The sequence below is a fragment of the Tyto alba genome, unplaced genomic scaffold (genome assembly GCF_018691265.1).
Source record: "Tyto alba isolate M040663 unplaced genomic scaffold, T.alba_DEE_v4.0 Super-Scaffold_33, whole genome shotgun sequence".
NCBI lineage: Eukaryota > Metazoa > Chordata > Aves > Strigiformes > Tytonidae > Tyto > Tyto alba.
This window is the reverse complement of record NW_024881308.1, coordinates 16,501,191-16,520,236: the sequence shown is the minus strand read 5'-3', so window position 1 is coordinate 16,520,236 and position 19,046 is coordinate 16,501,191. Positions and strand designations below refer to the sequence as shown.

General features: G+C 39.9%; 1 protein-coding gene across 3 annotated transcripts in view; it reads left to right on the top strand.

Annotated features, from left to right (window-relative positions):
* RTEL1 (regulator of telomere elongation helicase 1) overlaps positions 1-19,046 on the top strand; it is a 52,296-nt gene that overhangs the window by 24,966 nt on the left and 8,284 nt on the right. For all 3 annotated transcript variants that reach the window (XM_033001191.2, XM_033001192.2, XM_033001190.2), the window contains exons 21-32: positions 684-761; positions 1,500-1,577; positions 3,607-3,750; positions 4,579-4,694; positions 5,505-5,628; positions 6,719-6,866; positions 8,449-8,603; positions 11,488-11,583; positions 13,479-13,686; positions 14,938-15,075; positions 15,631-15,747; positions 17,692-17,934. In XM_033001191.2, coding sequence (XP_032857082.2) covers positions 684-761; positions 1,500-1,577; positions 3,607-3,750; positions 4,579-4,694; positions 5,505-5,628; positions 6,719-6,866; positions 8,449-8,603; positions 11,488-11,583; positions 13,479-13,686; positions 14,938-15,075; positions 15,631-15,747; positions 17,692-17,934 — 1,645 coding nt within the window. The remainder of the gene's footprint in view (positions 1-683; positions 762-1,499; positions 1,578-3,606; positions 3,751-4,578; positions 4,695-5,504; positions 5,629-6,718; positions 6,867-8,448; positions 8,604-11,487; positions 11,584-13,478; positions 13,687-14,937; positions 15,076-15,630; positions 15,748-17,691; positions 17,935-19,046) is intronic.

Here is a 19,046-nt window from a genome sequence, read left to right as displayed (position 1 = left end):
ATTCTTTGTTAATAAGTAAATTATAAAATCTGGAAAGTAAAAACCCAGGTCAGGCTTCTTTTATTTTGATCACAATATGCTGACCTGCAGTGTTGTAGAAACCGAACCTAAAAGAATTTTAATACATTATCTCATCTGATCTGAGCTCAGAGTTCATTTAATTTCAGCAGACTTCTCTTTATTCACCCTTCAAGTTATAGTTGGTCTAAGTGTTTCAACTCTTGGGGGGGAAAAAAAATCCCAATATGAGCATTTCTCTTTAATTTGTAACTGTTGCAGCTGTAACTTTTGTAACTGCTGTGCTCATGACTTGAGTGTCCCCGGTGTGACTTGGTAGAGCAGTTCTGTTGTAAGTGTTCCTCCTCCTTAAAAGAGAGGAGCAGGGCAGAGGTGTTGTACTGCGGTGGGTCTGTGCGAGGTGGGTGTTGGGAAGTTGCAAGTTGGGAAGAAGAGAAATGGATCTTGTCTGTATAATGTCCGAGTTGCACCAACTGCAAGGAATCAGTGGTGTTAGGGCTGCAGGTTTCTGCTTCCACCTCTTCCTCTGTTTGGCAAGAGAGGAACGGGCTGTGCTGGGGAGGTCTGTGGGGACCGCTCCTGAGCGTTTCCTTTCTTGTGGGCACTTCTGGTATGTGCTTATTTTCACGTGGCCGTTTCTGATATGTTCATTATCTGTCTAACAGGAGCATGATTTTGCTAAAAGAATAGAAGAAGTGAAACCAATGTTTGTGGAACCCAGGAACAAAGGAAGCTTTGCAGAGGTTGATTATTTTCATTACATACCTGTAACATTTTCAGAAACTGGTTTTGTGTTTAAATACCTGCTCTAAGATGTGTTTGGGTGTGAAACACCCAGATTTTATCCTAGGATAAAATTTAAAACACCTCTAGAACTTCTTTGAAGTATAGTTCTTCTAAGAATTGTTCCTTTACTCTTTGGGTCAGTTGTGCAGGATACAGTCTTAATTTGCAATCCAGTGATGTTACAGGGGCTAACGTACGTGTGTACTGAGCCACAGAGATGGTAGAAAGCTGTCACTTCAGTCATCAGCACCTTTTAATGTTCTGCGGGACATTTCCTCCCAGCTTGTCATGCTTTGGGAGTAAAGGAATTGTGCAGAGACGTCTTGTTTATTTATAGCTGCTCTATTTGATTCTTAGAGTTAATAATGTCCTTGAATGGTTTTCCTGGTTTGCCTGTTTAACTCAAAGATCTGCAGAAACACATACAGTCCATGTTTTACCTTCTCATGGGAAGTACCTGACATTAGTCTTTTATGCTTACCCAGATGTATTCTAGATTTCACGGTAACATAAGGATTTTGCTAAGCAAATGGCTTCTCACATTTGCAATTAGTAAAATTAAGGAATATTATACTGAACCAAATTAATCATATATCTTAATATACAAGTCAAATCTATCTAGTACAGGTTTCTATTTATGCATATGCAAAGGATAATGCCATTCTTGCTCTTGCTTAAACTAGTCTATCTTTTAGGTAATGGGTGCATACTATGATAAAGTTGTCTGTCCTAAGTCCAACGGAGCTGCTTTTTTGGCAGTATGTCGGGGAAAGGTAACGTAACTGAGAATTTATTTCATCTGAGATCAGACTATATAATGGGAAAAACATCATTCTGGATCTCAGTACATTTCTGTTCTTTGACTGTAATTATATGTGGAAAAAACCAATAGCAGTAGGGTGCCCTGAAGCCTTTTCAAAATTACGTCAAGTTTACATGTGCTTCATCTCTGTTTTTCTTAAATAGATAGATCTCTGAGCTCTTTAAAGGGGATGAGCACCATACTTACATTTCCTGTTGACTGCTCACTGAAAACTGAACTCATTAATTGAGGACAACAGTTCTGGGAGGAGAACCAAAAGAAACATTTGTAATCAAACATGTTAGAACAACACTGCTGAAAACCAAAAATATTGTTTAGCTTTAAAAAAATTACATTAACTTCAGGCCCTCTGGCCACATATGATGGCCTTTCATTTACATTTTTCCAGGGCTGATGAATTGATTTATGATTATCAGTGGAAATATTTGCAAAATTATAAATTCCTCTTTGAGCATTTTTGCTGCTGCTGCTTACTGCCTACCAAGAGAAGATTCAGCTTGTTTTAAACCTTCAGTCTCAGTCTCTAAAGTGGCTGTTGGATCAGTGAAGAGCAGACATAGCTCTTTTTTTGGGTGGGAGTCTCACCTGAATATGCCTGTCCTTCCAGCAGTAGTGAAGAGAATAGAGTCTGTGGAGAGATCATGCTTTTCAGTACCATGCAGTTGGAGGATAGACTATTTAGTCTGTTACAGTCACAAGGTTAATAGTATGACTGCAAAATTGGAAATATTTGAGAAGATAAACTGAAAGAGACATGTTGTGAAAAGCTCTAAAACTAGCTCTCTTCTCACACATCACTTTGATTCCCTCCCAGGTTGTTGCTCCACTTTTACATTGGCAGTAGGTTCTAGCAAGCTTTTTTGTGTTCTCTGTTCCCTGAAAGAAACCTAAAAACCCAATCATTTTTATGAAAAGGAGGTTCTTTCCTGGCTACTCTTGTTCTTTTGCTAGCTGTACCTAGCCTGGGGTGCCTTTAAAAGTTCACAGGAATTTTATTTCCTGTTTTGTGGGGTGAAGTGCAGGTTTGTTTTGTTGGTTTGGGGTTTTGTTGGTTTTTTTTTTTTTTTTTTTTTTTTTTTGTGTGTGTGTGTCTGAGATTGGTCTTCTCAGGCTCTTATTAGCCTGAGGGATTTCCTTTGTGCCCAAGATAAAATGTCCATAAATACAACTAGACGATTGCTAGCTCCAGAGGGTTTACAGTGCATGCTGTGATTGCTCTTAGTGGCAGTGCTGGCTTAAGCCGAGCAGAGTTGCTCATTCCACCTGCCCATCCATCCCTGATGTTATGTTCCATCATAGCTGCTTGTGTAGTATGGTAAATGAGATTGGAGAATTAATTCAGCTGAAAATCAGACCAGCTTCTTGCCCCCTGTCCCATCCTCCCCCCCACCTCAAATTATTTTTTCAGTCGATTTAACTCTGATTTTGTGTATTTCCCAAAGTGATTTGCCAGCACAGTGTGGAGTGTGGGACGTGAGCGAGTACAGAGGGCATGAGTGACAAATACTTGAGTGGATGTAAGCAGCACAGCTGGTGAATAGGACACTGATTCTGAGCAGATTTCTGGTAGCTTTCCATTATTGCTTTCAAATTATTCTGTTCATTTTTAATGTCAGAGAAGGTTTTCTGTGTTCTTAACACATCTTGCTAACAATTCAAGGTATGGAAGGTTTAAACAGAGGTATTGACTGACATTTAAGATGTCTTCTGAGTACAGCTGTTCTGCTTATCCAGAAATAAGACACATACATCAGTGCTGTTGGCTGAGGTGTGCTTTGTCCAGGGCCTCTTAGAGGAAAAAGCTAAATCTGAAGTCCTGGTAATAAAGGGAAAACATCTAGTTGAAACTGTTCATAACATAGTCCATGAACTGCACTTGGCTAGGAATTTAATTTAATGGAGAAAAAAGGCCAATAACTGCTGAATTGCTCTGAAATGTCACTTCAAGACCTGTTGATAACAGGAAACACTCTTTTCAGGCCAGTGAAGGCTTGGACTTTGCAGACATAAATGGACGAGGAGTCATCATTACCGGGCTTCCGTTTCCTCCTCGTATGGAGCCCAGAGTTGTTTTGAAGATGCAGTTCCTGGATGAAATGAGAAGAAGTGGTGCAGGTGCACAGGTAATGCTGGGCAACTTTTCACTGCTGGCTCTTTGCATGTTCACGTCATTGTCTCTCCCTCTTGTCTCTGTGGATTTTGGCTTTTGTTATCCTCGCAGCCTTACAGGCCCATGAATATCAAAAAGCCGAACAACCTTGGGAAATTGGCACAAATACAATCACCTTTTTCTTTTAATAGTGTTAAGGGTTCCAAATTCTGTCTCCAATGGCACAGTCTCAATCAAGCATAGGCTCAAAAAATGGTATAATTAAAGTTTTAATAAAAATCTTTGTATGCATGTTATCCATCCATCTTTCCGAGGAAATGATTTCATCCAGAGAGAGGGTGGGCAGGAAGAATTGTCTGTGCTGGCTGCCTGGGGGATTTTTGTTCTGGTGGTTGGGGGTGTGGTGTGTATGTGTGGGTTTGGTTTTGTTTTTTTATGTTTTGTTTTGCTTTGGGTTTGGGTTTATTTTTCTGTTTCTTCAGGCATGAGCATAAATGGCAGTATAAATTTAGTTTATTGTCCTGCAGGATAGCTGTTGAGTCTTAAAATAATATAGTGAGTCTGTTGTACTGCCAAGGCTGTCAGTGCATCTCGTACTAAATAGCCCCTCAAGCTGGATATTACTACTTGAGTTTTCTGTGCACTGTAAGTTAGGGGTGGTACTTGAGCCAACCTGTATTTGGTTTTCCTAGGCTTTTAAGAGATTTTTCAGTAGGTCTTATTGGATACATTTTTTTAATTATTATTTATTTATTTCATTAGAAAGAAATAGTGGCTGTACAGCACGGAGAACACATTTTACCTGGTAAATAATGTTTATTTTTCCTCCCACTTGTTGCAGTATTTATCTGGGCGTGAGTGGTACAGTCAGCAGGCTTCCCGGGCTGTCAATCAGGCTATCGGCAGGGTCATCAGACATCGCCAAGACTATGGTGCTATCTTCCTCTGTGACCACAGGTGAAACCTTGACTCCAGAACATAAACATATATCAACATCTTCATGTCCCAGCACAGGTGCTGGTATATTGTATGTAAACGTGCTGATGTTACTGTTTGGAGAAGGCAACAGTTCAGAAGTAATTCAATTATTTTATATAACTGGTTATGTAAATATTGCACTACTTTAAGAAAGTAACTAGATTGTTATCTTCTGCTCCCAAAATATACTGTCTTGGAGCTGCAGAAAGAGATTAATGGTATTAACGCAAAATAAGCCATTTTGTTGAATTCATGTTTGTAATGCTACTGGAAATGATGTGATAATAACTTACGGGTCTGCATTTTCTCCATTTCTCATTTGAGAAGGCAGTCACCAGCACTGCAGTTTTGTGAGAGGAGGAGGATGAAAATGAGGAAAGATTAAATTGCTGAAACAATGCAATCTATATTAATGTGATATATTAACATTCTATTCCATTAATATTAATTAATATGTATATAATAGGCAGCAAGAGTTTAATTGATAGCCTTCAGTGCTGAGGCTCGACTGGGGACAGTGAGCACATCACAGTTCAGTACTACTGTTACTGTTGCACAGGTCAAGATTTTATGGATGGAAGGTGGGAGTTGGCTGATTGCGTGGTACGTGGCACCAACAAAGCCCTTCTCTCCTGAGTGAAGACATCACCCCATTGTATTTACTGCACTGTTTCAGTCTTTTGTTGGCTCACTGTTCCTCCCTTGTCCTTTTGGACCCTGATCTAGCATTTGTTTAATTTGTGCAGGCCAACCTGGCAAATAATTCTCTCCTTTTCCAATCCTACACAGGTTCACAACTGGTGATGTAAGAGGCAAGCTGCCTACGTGGGTCCGCCCTTATGTGAATGTCTATGACAACTTTGGGCACGCAGTAAGAAGTGTCTCCCTCTTCTTCCGTGTTGCTCAGGAAATTGTAAGTGTCTTTAAAAAAACCAAACCAACCAAACAAAAAATGTTCTTGATAGTGTTGGAAACTGGGAATCCTAAGCCAGATGAGAGATGCAGTGGAGTCACTCGTCACTTCTGAACATTGGAAGCTTTATGGGAAAGGAGATATGCCTCATATTTCTCCAAAAGTGAGCTGGGACAGGATGTCTTGTCATGCTGAGCAACTCATTAGGTTAGATCACAAAAATAACTTCCTTTTTCAGCTTCTCTGAAATAAACACAGCTTTCATTGGATGGCATGCAAATACAGGAGCTGACATTATCATCAATAGCTTTCTACCTCACCCTCAGGGAGAGGGTGTACGTGTGGAAGAATCAGTCAAACCCTTAAATTTAAATTGAAGCTGACTGGTATAAAGAGCAAGACAAACCCATCCGTTATTACGGTTCATCACCGAGTCATCTCCACTAACATGGCTTCTCTTTTAGCACTAAGAAGCTCTTTTTCTCAGCAATAGTTCCTTGATTTAAAAAGTTAGTAAAAAGACTTTCTAACTGACTGCAGAAAATCATAGCAAGAAATGGGCTGGGTGGCAGAATGGGGAATTATTTTCTCCCAAAATAGAGATTAAGATTTAAATAAACACAATACAGACATGAATGACTTTCTGGAAGATGCTTTAGCCAAATACAAGTTGTTCAAAATAATAAGTTACAAAATAAATGATAATGGATGATTTGATGATCTTTTCTGATCATAAATGGGAGTTTTATGGTAAATAAGAACCACATCCCAATGTGCTTTGCCAGAAGGAGCTGTGTTGCAGGGATAGTATTAGGAAGCAATTGTTCTTTAGCAGGGTCATGACCCTTTTTCTGTTAGACAGGTCACTTAGTGCTAAGCCTGCTTACTACACTTCATCTATCTGTATCACTTCTGAGTTATTTGATCCTTTTTTCCAAAGCCCATAAATACAGCACATGTAACAATCTTGCTGCCAAGGGTTATATGGGAAAAAGGAGATGTTTTGGGATTGCTGAGATTTTTGGTTGCAAAGGAAGTGGAGTGGAAGAGTGGCTTTTGCCTACTGTAACGTTTTGTAAACTGCTTGCAGATGCCCCTGCCACAATGCCCTTCTGGCTCTGCTGGTTCCCTCGGTGAGAGTGGTACGGCACCATCTACTTCAGCTGAGCAGATCCTCTGCCTGAAAAAAGCCAAAAACTTGGACGACCATGTTCCCAGTTTGAAGAGGAAAAGAAAAGGTGGGTTTCAGTACTCGCAGATACTCTTTTCTGTTTTAAGCTGAACCAAAAAAAGGAAGAAACTGGAATGGCAGAGAAAGCAAGGAGAGCTTAAAGACCGATGTAAAAGTCTGACCAGAAGGGACATAGTTTGGCATTAGGAAATGGGAGAACCGGTTGCAACTACAGAGCAGAGGCACAGATGGGGCCTGGAAAAGTGACCGGCAGAACAGGAGGTCTTTGGAATATTACAAATAGTTTTAAAAAAATAAGAACTGGAAGTCTGTTTCTGACTAGCAGTGACCTTCATATGTCCTTTCATCCTGTTGTATGAATGACTCTTCCATGGTAATCTGACTAAGAAAACATAAAGAGAGCATTGTCCTTGGAGCAAAAAAAGTGTTTTAAAAGTTGTGGTTAGCTAACGTCAAAGAATAAAGTATTTCTCACGTCAGATATTCTTTCAGAATGTTCTGCTCTAGACTGCTTGGTGGTTTGGAACAGAACAATGAAGGTGTGTTTAAAATTGTGATTCCAAAACAGTTATGTCTGAGTGTGAGGGTGATTTCATGTTACACCTAAGCCAGTGTGACTGCAGGTTGTTGTTGGAAATGATTCCTTTGGTCACCACTTTTTTTTTCTTCCTCAATTTCCAACTGTGTGTTTATGCTCCTTCCCCTGATTTGAATCCATCTGTTGTGCAACTGCAGAGCAAGCAGATGAACCAGTTTACCTTTCATTCCCATGACTGGTAGATGCATCTCAAAGGATGGGCTGGAATGTGTCACTGGAGGTAGAGGGAAGAAGCTGCATTGCCTCTCTTGCAATGCAACTGAGAATCTGTATCATCAGCTGTAACATCAGACTTCACCTGTAATCATAGTTTTGGCTAAGGAGTTTCTTGTACTGACTTTTTAATTTATAGCATAGTATACTTCCATTCTTCTCAAAATAATGACTTTTCTTAGTACCTGACTGTTGAAGTAATTTCACAAAATAGTGGAAATATATTTTGAAGAGAACGCCTTTTAGAAGTAGCAAATTGATACTAATTTAATGCTACCTACAGCTCTATATTCTTATATTTAAACCCAACTATACCTGGATCCTGATCAGTGAGAATATGTATTCTTGGGACCTGAGGGTGACCGTGTCTTATAGGTATTGATACTGTGAGAATTGTAGGCTTTAAAAAACCCCAAACTTGTTCTGTTTAATAAATCATTTTTTGAGACAGACTCTCTTAAGAATAGGAACTCGAGTTTTTGGAAATCCATAAAGTTAAAGTAGTTAAAACACAGACAATTGTTGCAGTAAGACCTTTTTTCCATTGATCCTAAGCCATTTTGAGGTTAAATATGACCATCACTTAAGGAGAAGTTTAAGAGAAGTCCACCAGGTTGTGGTAACTAATGCTTGAGCAATGTTGGGAGTTGTTAACCAAATCAGTCGTCTTAAGTCATAGAATGCAATTTTGCAAGATGTGGAAGATTAAACAAACCAACACATCTTTGTGGATTGCTCTGTAAAATTTTGAGTCAAAGAAAATGCAAGAGGTAATGTGGAATGTTAATCTGTTATCTATATTATGCTGCAATGCCAGTAAATGGAGATGGATCAACCAGCCTGTGCATGGAATATGAACAAGAGCTCGTCTCACCTAGAAGACAAGGTATTGGGCTCTTGGATGCGTTGGAGCGCAACGAGAAGAGCAGTGAAGATGCCGAGGAGGAAGGTGACTTGTCTGGAGAGGAAAAGGTAATGGCAGTGGTGTAGCAAAGTACATGTCACAAGTAAAAATCACAGGCTCTAAAGCAAAATCAGTTTGGCATTGATTTAAGAATACCAGTTCAACCGTCTTTCAAGAAAAACTCACTGTAATCAGCACTGGTAACTGCAAGTTCTCGTAGTGAAGCTTAATCAAAGGGTTTCCTTGCCACGTTCCACTAGATGACCAACAGGTACATACTTGTACTGTGCTCCATAGCTGCTGACCACATGGATTCCTGGAAGTTAACTGTGCTGTCTGGAGAGCAAAGAGCTCTCAAATAAGAGGTTGGTAGGTACACAGTTCCTCCTGGGTGGAATCTGTGTCAGCACTTGGTATGTGACCAGATATTGAATTAAAAAAAGGGCGAGGGGACTGTTTATGAATTAGAAATTGCACTTTCAGATTAAAATCTTTTGATTTGCCTCAGAGAATGAATATGACAGACTTGCGGAATATTTTATCTGAGTTAAAAATCCACTATTACGTTAAGATCAACAAACCTTCTTCTGTGCTGTTCTCTTTCTTTCCTCTTGGATTTGTATTTTTAATATATCGGTGACTAAGCTGTGTTATTGCTTTCCCAAAATCCATGTTTGCAATTGTTGGTGGGGTAGCTCCATTAGCTGGCTGCCATCAGCAGGAATATTAAACTGCTGGCTCACAGACTCAGACTGGCTGATGACTGGTGTGTGGACTCCAGGAATGCCTATTGCAACATACCTAATCGGCTGGCTTAGGGGAAGAATGCCTAAGGGAAAGTGTGGAGGTGTAAGGAGTATCTGGGGAATATCTCAGGAGGCCTAAGGGAGATGGATGGAGACATGTACAAAACAGAAGGAATGTACAAACCGGGAGAAAGCAACAAAGGATAGAACATAGTAATTTGTGTGCAGCCGATTGAGAAATAGGTTCCACCACCCATGGGCCGCCACGGCATAGATACCAGAATTTATTCTTTGGAAAGCGTGGCACATCTCCAGGGTCTTGATAACTCAGCTACGGTGTCTTGTTAACACAGCTGCACTGCTTTTGACATAGTTCAGCACTTCTTTAAGTCAGATAAGTTCATGGTCCAAACAGCTGAGCAGTGAATCAGCTCGTGTCCGCTTTCTGTATTTGGCATTACTACTCATCTATGGTTTGCAGAGGATGGCTGGGTCATCCTGTGTTGCACCTCAGCTGATGACCTCTGGCACCAGAAATGTGGGGAATGTAATCCTGAGACGGCAGTGCCTCCAAGGGAGGAGCCAGCTTTCACTCTGAGTCTAGTATTGAGCTGATCGTAATAAGCACTGGATTTGGACTGGTAATGGGGTCGGTGTGCTTTCACATCTTTCTTCACCATCCATCGTAGTATCTGTGTTACTGTTTTTTCTTTTATCAAGGTTATACTGTACCCTTGTTCCCTAAATAATGGAAATTTAGCTGCTGACATTCTGAAGCAATTTCCTTGGGGTGAAAAAGAAGACAAGCAGCCTTTGTGATCTCAAAAAATCATAATACAAGCAATAGTCTTTCAATCCATTTAAAGAATTATTTGACAGTTCCCCTTAATCAGTTTTCCTTGTGAGATTTGCCTTGTGGAAACTTGTCTTTCAGAAGCCTTATTTCTTCTGGATGATGCTATTCCAGGTGATGCCTTTACATAGTCCAGGATTAAGAAGATATTTTTGATCATTTTTCTAACTTATTGCATGTATCATAAATGTTTGACTTGATGCTTCTATTTCAATTCTTCATTCAGTTACATGATGCTCAAAGAAAATATATTTAAATGTGCACTTAAATTGTGGTCAGGCTTGTCTGGAATTCAGTGTCCTTGCAGTATTATGAGTGCACTGAAGGTTGTATTTCTAAGTAACAGCAACTAACTCTACAGACCGGCAAATCTGATGTTATTGGCTTAGGGGTTGCTTTATTTTCAGTTTTGTTTTAGTTTAATTTGACTCTGAAGCTTTGTGATCTGAATAGACCTATTTAGAAGTCACAGTGTCATATAGGGGTAGTGATAATGTTTCACTGGTTCCTCTCACAAATGAACAACACCCTTCTGTAAATGCACTCATAGTCACATACTTGCTATGAAATTCTCTTATTGGGAAATAGCAAAGAAATAAATTACTTCACATACCTGCTTTCTCAACAGGTATGTAGTAACCAAGTGGCAATATAGGACTGTCCTGCAGTTTCTTCTGTTCCTTAGGTGGTTGTTCTTAATGTGGTTGATACTGGCTTGACCTAATATTGGAGGTGCTGCTATTAAGCAATTCTACTCCTCTTACTTATGCCTGCTCACTTCTCTTTTGGAGCTTTGTATATACCAGTATTCCCAGTCAGCACAGTACAGGCCCGCTTTGTTACTGGGAATGGGAGATGCTAGAGAGCCTGTCAAGCCACAAGTGTTTCTGCTACTGTCTCATCCTATCTGCCCTGTCCACAAGGCTGCTTAGGCTTCCCTCCTCAGTACCCCACGAAAAACCTGTTACAGGCTTTCTTCATAAATGTACTTCCAGGCAGGAAAGTGAAGGGGCATGTGAGGCATCAGTTACACACAGGTGTATGTACGCTCTCAAGACTACCCTAAAGCAATTAGCTGTAAGTTCAGCTTTGCTTAATTGGAAATCCACATCCTTGGGACCATCCTTGTCTTTAATTTGATATCTCTCTCCGAATTGTCCAGTAAGCGATTACCTTCTAGAAGCATGTATGTGTCCCAGGTTCTGTTGCGATCATTTAGGTTGACCTGTTTCCCTTTCTTGAATGGGCTCACAAACTGGGTTAATAAACTTTACTATTGGAAATGTCCATTTATTTTAGTCAATAACTTTAAAAAGCATTTTTTTGGACCTTCTTTTCTTTTAATCTTCACAGGCACAACGTCTGTCAACACTTTCCCTTCAGTATGAGAAGAGGTTAACAGATGAGCAGAAGGGAGGAAGGAAGAAAATAAAGCTAGTCAGCAATACAGTATGTGTTTTCGTGTGTCTGTGCCATCCCTTTGACCATTATAATTTGAATTGGAAATTTCCAGGCAGACAGATGACTGTGGCCAGAACAATTATGTGTTTTCTCCAAATTGTAAATACATATCAATGCACATCTGAAATCTATTTCTGTCATGTTCTTTCTCAAATCTAGACATCACAGACCCAATCAAGCACAGGTCCAGGTAGGGCTGGTAGGTGAAAAAAAAATGTTTTCTGGCATTGGCTACCTTGTGAACATCTCCCATTGACCAGGAAGGAGGTCAATGTCTGGTGGGTAGTTTCATTCTTTTTCATTAGAATAGTTCAGTTGGAAGTGAGCTACCAGGCTCACCTAGTCCCAGCTGCTGGTAGTAGAGCCTCAAATGGCATAACTGACCAGTTTTGGGTAAGTGATCACATCCTAACACCACCTGTGGTGCGTCATTATTGTGTTATGTTTGCAGTTGTGCATTATTGTTTTGCCCTGTCTCCAAACTCAGTTAACTCATTATTTTTTTATATATATATACACACACACAAAGAAGATGGAGCCTCCCTTTTTACAAGGAGGCACATGGGAAAGATGAGGGGTAATGGCTACAAGTTACTCCTGGGGACATTCTGACTGGACACAAGCAAAAATTTTTTTCACAATGAGAACAATCAGCCATCAGAATAATTTCCCCAGGGAAGTGGTGGATTCCCCAACACTGGACACTTTTAAGATTCAGCTGGATAGGGTGCTGGGCCATGTTGTCTAGATGGGTTTTCCCAGGGAAAGTTGGATTGGGTGGTCCTTGAGATCGCTTCCAACCTCATATTCTGTGATTCTGTAGATAGGTGCTTAAGAGCCGTGATAAATTAATGAGAATCCCCTGGGTGATTGTGTGTGTTCGTAGTTGTCCAAGGTACTGCCCTAACTGGGTGCTGTCTGTCTGTCATTCTCCCAGACACCCAGCAAACGAAACTGCTAAAAGTAGTCACAGATCCTGAAGCTGATAACATCCAAGGTGTGAGGAAGGAAGCAGGTTCATTGCAGAAGGTTGTGTTTACAGTTTGTTGCTATCTGATGTCATGATGAGTCAGCCTAGCCCTCAAGGTTTGGAGTAAATGTAATTTCTCTTAAGCCTTCTCCTTAGAATTGTTGAGGGAGACTTGGCTGCCTTCTCTAGGAATATTCCTCTGAAGCAGTCAGTTTGGTCAACAGAGAAGGTGAATAGCATCGCTCTTCTGAGGGGGAATGGACGCTCACAGATATAGATAGGATTAATGTTTTAGAAATAAATATAATAATCAGCTAGGGAAATTAACAGTATACTCGTGCCTCAGGGGATTGCCCCGTCAATGCTGGGTTTTGTCACAAAGACACATGACAAGGGTCATACAGTTTATATGTTTAAAGTGTGTGAGCATATTGCAATGCACGGTCACTTTGATAAAGGAGGGGTTGTTCTGAACCTTTTTCAAGTCCCTGCTGCTTGTGACTCTAGAAGAATGTTTCCCAACACAGGAGAGTAATCTGACTTGCTTGTGTGTATAGTGTCTTAGAGGAACCAAAATGCTTGAACACCTTCCATTCTCTGTACCTCCTGCTTCAGAGATTTATGGTTTTCAGTTAATTATTTCCAGGAGGTAGGCCAGTTAGGTTTGTTTTTATGCTGTGGCACTGAAGCTGGGGGCTTTTTGGGGTAGGAGGGTGGTGTGTGTGGGTTTTTTGGGAACTAACAGATGGACATAGGGGTGACTACCATAATTGCAAGAGACAATAACCTGTTAGTTGAAAGCATTCGTTGTTCTCTATGCTGGCAGAATTGTAAATATATTGTTTCCATCTGAATTCATGTGAACGACTCATCAAGTTGTACTATTTACTGAGAAGGCTTCCTGTCTTTGCAGCAAGCTGACAAAGCAGACCTGACGGAGCCAAAGAAGGCCCGAGCCACGCTGTACATTAAAACAGTGAAGGAGACCCTAAGCCAACAGAACTATGGTCTCTTCTCAAAGGCTCTTCAGCACTACAAGAAGACAGATGACTTCCATACTATGTTGTCTCAGATGAGCTCTCTCTTTATAGAAGATGAAAAAAAGCATGTCTTGTTACGAGGTACGATGACTTCCCTAGGATATTTATGTGATGTGACCTTTGTCTTTTAAATAGACTTGGGTATTTCAGAAGTGTTTTAGATTTGACGCACAGATCAATCAGGATGGTAGTCATTAACATTCATCACTATATCCCCAGATTAAACAGAAAATCTTCTCAATATAGTGATCTTATGTTAGTTGGCATCTTGACTGGCATGAAAAAAAATCACATTCCATAGAAGCTCGTGTGTGTTTAAACTTTGCATAATAGTGTAGCTTATTCCCTGTGGTTTAGGAGGTAAGATCAAGAGTGTGATTGTGTGAGTTGGATAGATGTGTTCGTAAGGGTTCAGTGTTGAAGCAGTAAATAGGTAGACAATATCTAGGGACATATTTAAATAATGGTGACTATAAAGCAAACGATCTGGACAAGCATTAATAGTTTACTGATTTAGCTGGTATTTTCTTGGCTTTTAACAACTGCATTGACAGGAACTGGACTCCCACCAACATTTCTTCTAGTTTAACAGTGTTTTCTCTGTGAGTTTTCATTTCCCTCTCAACTTGTGAGCAAAGGGGCAGATTTTTCTGTGACTTTTTTCATCTACTAAGATAAAAAAAGCATAGTTGTGCATCTTGTAAATTGTTTAGGGTTAATTTTAAGGTTAAGGAATAGGAAGCTCAGTATGAGCATTTGGTACTAACAGTAGCCACAGTCTGTTTCCCAGTTTGCTGATCTCACTATATAAATAAAAAAATATTTGATCGCCAAATTAAGGCCTAAATCTAGTTTTCAAAAGTGGCAGGCACCTGAAACCTAAAGTTCATTTGACGTTTAGGGTTTTGGTTGGCAAGCATTTTATGGTAAGTAAGATGAGATGCAAAATTAACAGTATGTCAGTTATTCAAAGTATCGGCCTAGCAGATACTTTGACCCTGTGGTTTGTGAGGTAGCTCATGACCTCTTTCTGCAAGTTTCACTGAGAGGTAAGTGACTTCGTATTTACAGTGAAAAAATTACAGTTATTACCTACTGGTAATAATATTGCAGGAAGCTTGCATGATGGCTGACCTTTGTGTAGCTTGTAAGTGTGCTTACTGTATAAACACTAGATAACAACATTTAGATTTTAAGTTATTTAGCTGCACTTTATCTTCATGTTATCTCACCAAGAAGTCCTGCCATTGTAGATTTCTGTGGCATTGATTACCTGTTGTGTACTGATGATTTTAATTATTTTTATTTCCCCCCCCTTCCCTCTAATGAAAGAATTTTACCAGTTTGTTCGTCCTCAACATAAAAAACAGTTTGATGAAGCGTGTTGCAACCTGACTGGAGTGGGCTGTGGCTACAAACCTGAGCACAGCCTCCTGCGGGAAGAGAGAGAGATACTAGCCAAGCATATAGGTGAGGAGCTTGTTTCAGCACTGTGCAGGCCACTGTATCGTTTGATGGACGTTACCCAATCCTAGAGCAAGATGTGTGTAATATGTAGAGACGTAAGGACGGAAGTTAATTTAGTTTAATCTATATTGAGCTGTCTCTGCTCTGCGTGATCCTCTTGCCTTCCTGTGGGCATACGTGGATGCCTGAGCATTAGCTATTGCATAGTTAGTAATGATGTCATTTTTATTTCAAAACGGGGGGGTTTACAGATCTATTTAAATCATTAATCTAGTCTGTGGGTTTAAAAGCTTTGTACGTATCGTCTTTGCTACCCATGTAGTGCCACCGGGATTGCGAAGAGAGGGTAGTCATGTCCTCACAGAGCTTGTGAAATCTTTTGAAACCCTGGAACAAGAAAGTCCTCAAAGAAGCAGGGTGTTAGTTCATCCCCTCTTAGCAGAGAAATACATCGACATCTCCAGGTGTTTTCAGCACAGAATGGAATGCTTTGAAATGCACCATTCTACGCTCAGTCTGCCCTAAGTTCACTGTTAACAGCCTGGTTTGGTTTAACAGAAGAAAAACAGAGTCAGCAGAAAGCTGCATTCTCAAAGGACTCGTGTGCTCAGCTAAACCCTGGACTCCACTTGAACCGGGGAGGATTCCACTTGACAACAGGACTGAATAGTGCAGGTACCCTTCATGTTAAATAAAAACAGTCTCAAGGTAATGCATGTTATGTTTTATTTCATCACTGACTGTAAATTCTCCTGGTGGGAACCAATGTTTTTTGTGTTCACCTAGCACAGTGGCTCACTATCCATAGATAGGAGCGATGGTAATTCGGAATTTTCAGCAATACGAAATATAAAAGCCAATAAATTAAATCAAGGTGGTTATGAAAGAAACCAACTAATGCCAGAAGTCTGCATTAGAGGCTGACCTGGCATACATCCATGAGGGAGAGGGTGAGCTGAGCACAAGACAGCTGTGCTTTCTGTTTGCCTAGGGCTTGTGAAAGAGCCATTTAGAGAGTGTAATTTTAGATTAGCTCAATATGAATCCAGGTATGAAGAAGAAAATGGTTCCTGGTTTGTTTTTTGTTTGTTTTTTGTTTTTATGGGTAGTGTACACTTATGTGGACAGTCTTTTCTCTGCAGAAACAGACTAGCAAATGTATTCTTATAATTGCACATAATCTCTGTATGCATCCCTCTAATCTCATACTGTCCAGTGTTTATCTTTGAAGTCAAAGGTTCAGTTATTATTTCATTACAGATCTTCCTGAGAACAACTGGGAATTTTTTGTATTTCTCACAAGGAAATGAGTAGGATAATTGGATAGTTTAGAAGTCTTTCTTTAGAGGGTAAAGAATAGTCAAAGGTTAATCCTTTCTTTTTTTTAAAAAAAAAAAACAAAAAAAAAAAAAAAAAAAACAAACAAAAAACCCACCAAACCTATTTTAAAGCCTTCCAGGAAACAAAGCTTTTTCATGTATGAAGCCATGTTCTTTCTTTTGATTTGTTTTCCTGTTTTGTTTTGTCTTTTAAGAGCATTTGAACAAAATAGAATCTGTGGTAATTATTTTGTCCTGAGGTCCACGAGATTGGTTTTTAGTGTTTCCACTAAAAGTAGTTGAGAAAATAACAGAAATAAATACATGTATTATTTCTCTTGCTCACTCCTTAAGTAGAGTATGCTCCTGTGAAAGTGTCAGAAAGCTTTATGATATGCAATAAAAGATACTAATTAATTCACACCCATGTTCTTTCCCTTTAAGGAAATTGAACTAAACCTATCTTTTAAAACTTCATTATCTTCTTTAACTTCTTTAGAAGTTCTTTAGTGGGGAACAGAGATCTAAATACCAAAAGATGTGGCTGGCTAATTTAAATCAGTTTCTTTTCATATTCCACATCCATATTTACATGCCTTCAATATGCAAAACAGAACTTTTTCCTCTAAAACGTCCCGGAAATCAAAGACTTGATGTTTTGAACAGAAGTCTGCTTGGAGTTTAGCAGGATGTTCACAGCTGCTCCTGCCTTCTGTTGTGCTCCTACATTGCTCTTGTGCTATCTTGTGTGTTATTTCAGGTTAGCTATTCCTTTTTGACATTATGTTTTCCTGTTGGGAAACACACGCACCCACACCCCCTCCTTTCCTCCTTTCATTAATAAAATATTCTTTTAAAATTGCTCTCAACAGTTTACTTGCCCATGCGTAAGGTCAGCAGAGTTGCTTAAGCCATCTGTTTAAAATGCTTCTACTCCTTCAGTGCAGCACAAACCCTGCTTTGTTGCTGACCTCCATGCACAGTGTCTTCTCTGTCACCTTTTTTCTCATTCCCTAGCGACCATCTGACACATTCCTCCATTTCAAAGATCAAAAAAAAAAAAAAAACAGCAGATGCTAAAAGCGATCCCCAGAATTAATTTGCTCAGTTGCCATTTCCAGGAGCAGTCTTGGCTCTGCCCGAGGCGGTGCCGGGGCGGCGTGTGGCTGTGCAGGCAGTGTTGGCTTTACCACTTTGAAGCACTGCAGGAACGTCCTTGGGAATGGAGAGAGCAGTCGGGTACAAAGCGACCTGTTTGTGCCTCCCCAAGCCCTGCTCACATGTGTTCTTTGTCTCTCAGGGCAGAATGCCAATCCAGCTCCGGGGAAAGACACTGAGAAAGCTTCGAGCTCTAGGAGAGATCATCACCAGGTCCTCAGGTCTACCTATCTGAACGACGTGAAAAGGGCTTTGGACAAAAGCACTTACAGCCGTTTCTATGAAGCACTGTTAGCTTACAAGAAGACAGATAACTATGATGCTATGATATCAGTGATTGCAGCCCTCACCACTGAGAGGCCAGAAGACTTTCACCTCCTTCAAAGTAAGGGATTTTTTTGAAATCGCTTTTATTTCTTTGAAAAGGTGTAGGTGCTGTGATCTCAGGTGAGCAGTAACCTTTCACTGGTCATTAGTTTACAAATTTTCCAGTTTTAGGGAAAACTTCCAGCATTGGTAAACTTCAGCTCTCCCGTCTTTCGGTTTAGCAAAGCAGCAAGAAATATGTGTTAAGTGAATGTCTTTCAGAGAGCAAAAAATCTCCAGGTTATAAAATGTTATCTCTGTTCAGTTAGAAATTGTCCATTAGAAACACTAGGTAAGACCTCAGTAATTCCAGTCCTAACCTTCATCAGGCTAACTTCAGTCAAATGATTTCATTGCTTTTTTTTCTACTCGGTTGCTACAGGTGATTGCTCTTTAGAAAAGACAGTGCAGACTATTGAACTGGCTCCATTTTGTTCTCATGACCATCGGTTGCTCTACTGGTGCTAAGCTCTCAGATCACTTCCAGGTTTCGGGATAAGCAATCACACTTTTGATTCACTATTCTTCTACAGAGCTTTACCTGGAAATAGTTGTGGAACTGTGCCATAATTTAGTATCCTGATCATTCATAATAATCTTCTAGAAATTCCAACATGATATTTATTTTCTCAGAAGTGGTTTGTTTTTTTATTTTTCCATTCATGGGCTTAATGATGAAAGAATTTAGGAAGCTACAAGTTTTCAAAATTTGAATTGGGCTTTATTGTTTAAAAAAAAAAAAAGGGGGGGGAAGAGGAGGGATTATATGCTGGTCTTTATTATCTTGATGGAGACATCATGTCTTGTGCTGTGTAACACCTCAGTTCCACTTTCATGTCTCTAGTGTGAATTCCTCTGCAGGAAATGATGCATACAGTGTATGCTGGGAAATGCTGTTGTAGTTTTGTTTGTTTGTCTTTAGGAAATAATAATAAGTATTCCACTGACCTTGAATAGATGTATAGTCTCCAAATTTTTAGAAAATATTTTTTTCTGGTTTATTCCCTAATTGGGTTAGTCTTGGCAGAGTGAAGAGTGGGAGGGAAATGAACTGTGTGGCACTGTGAGTCATCATCTGCCCCTGAACATTTTTTTTCACAGAGAGTCAGTATCTACTGAGTAAATGTTGTG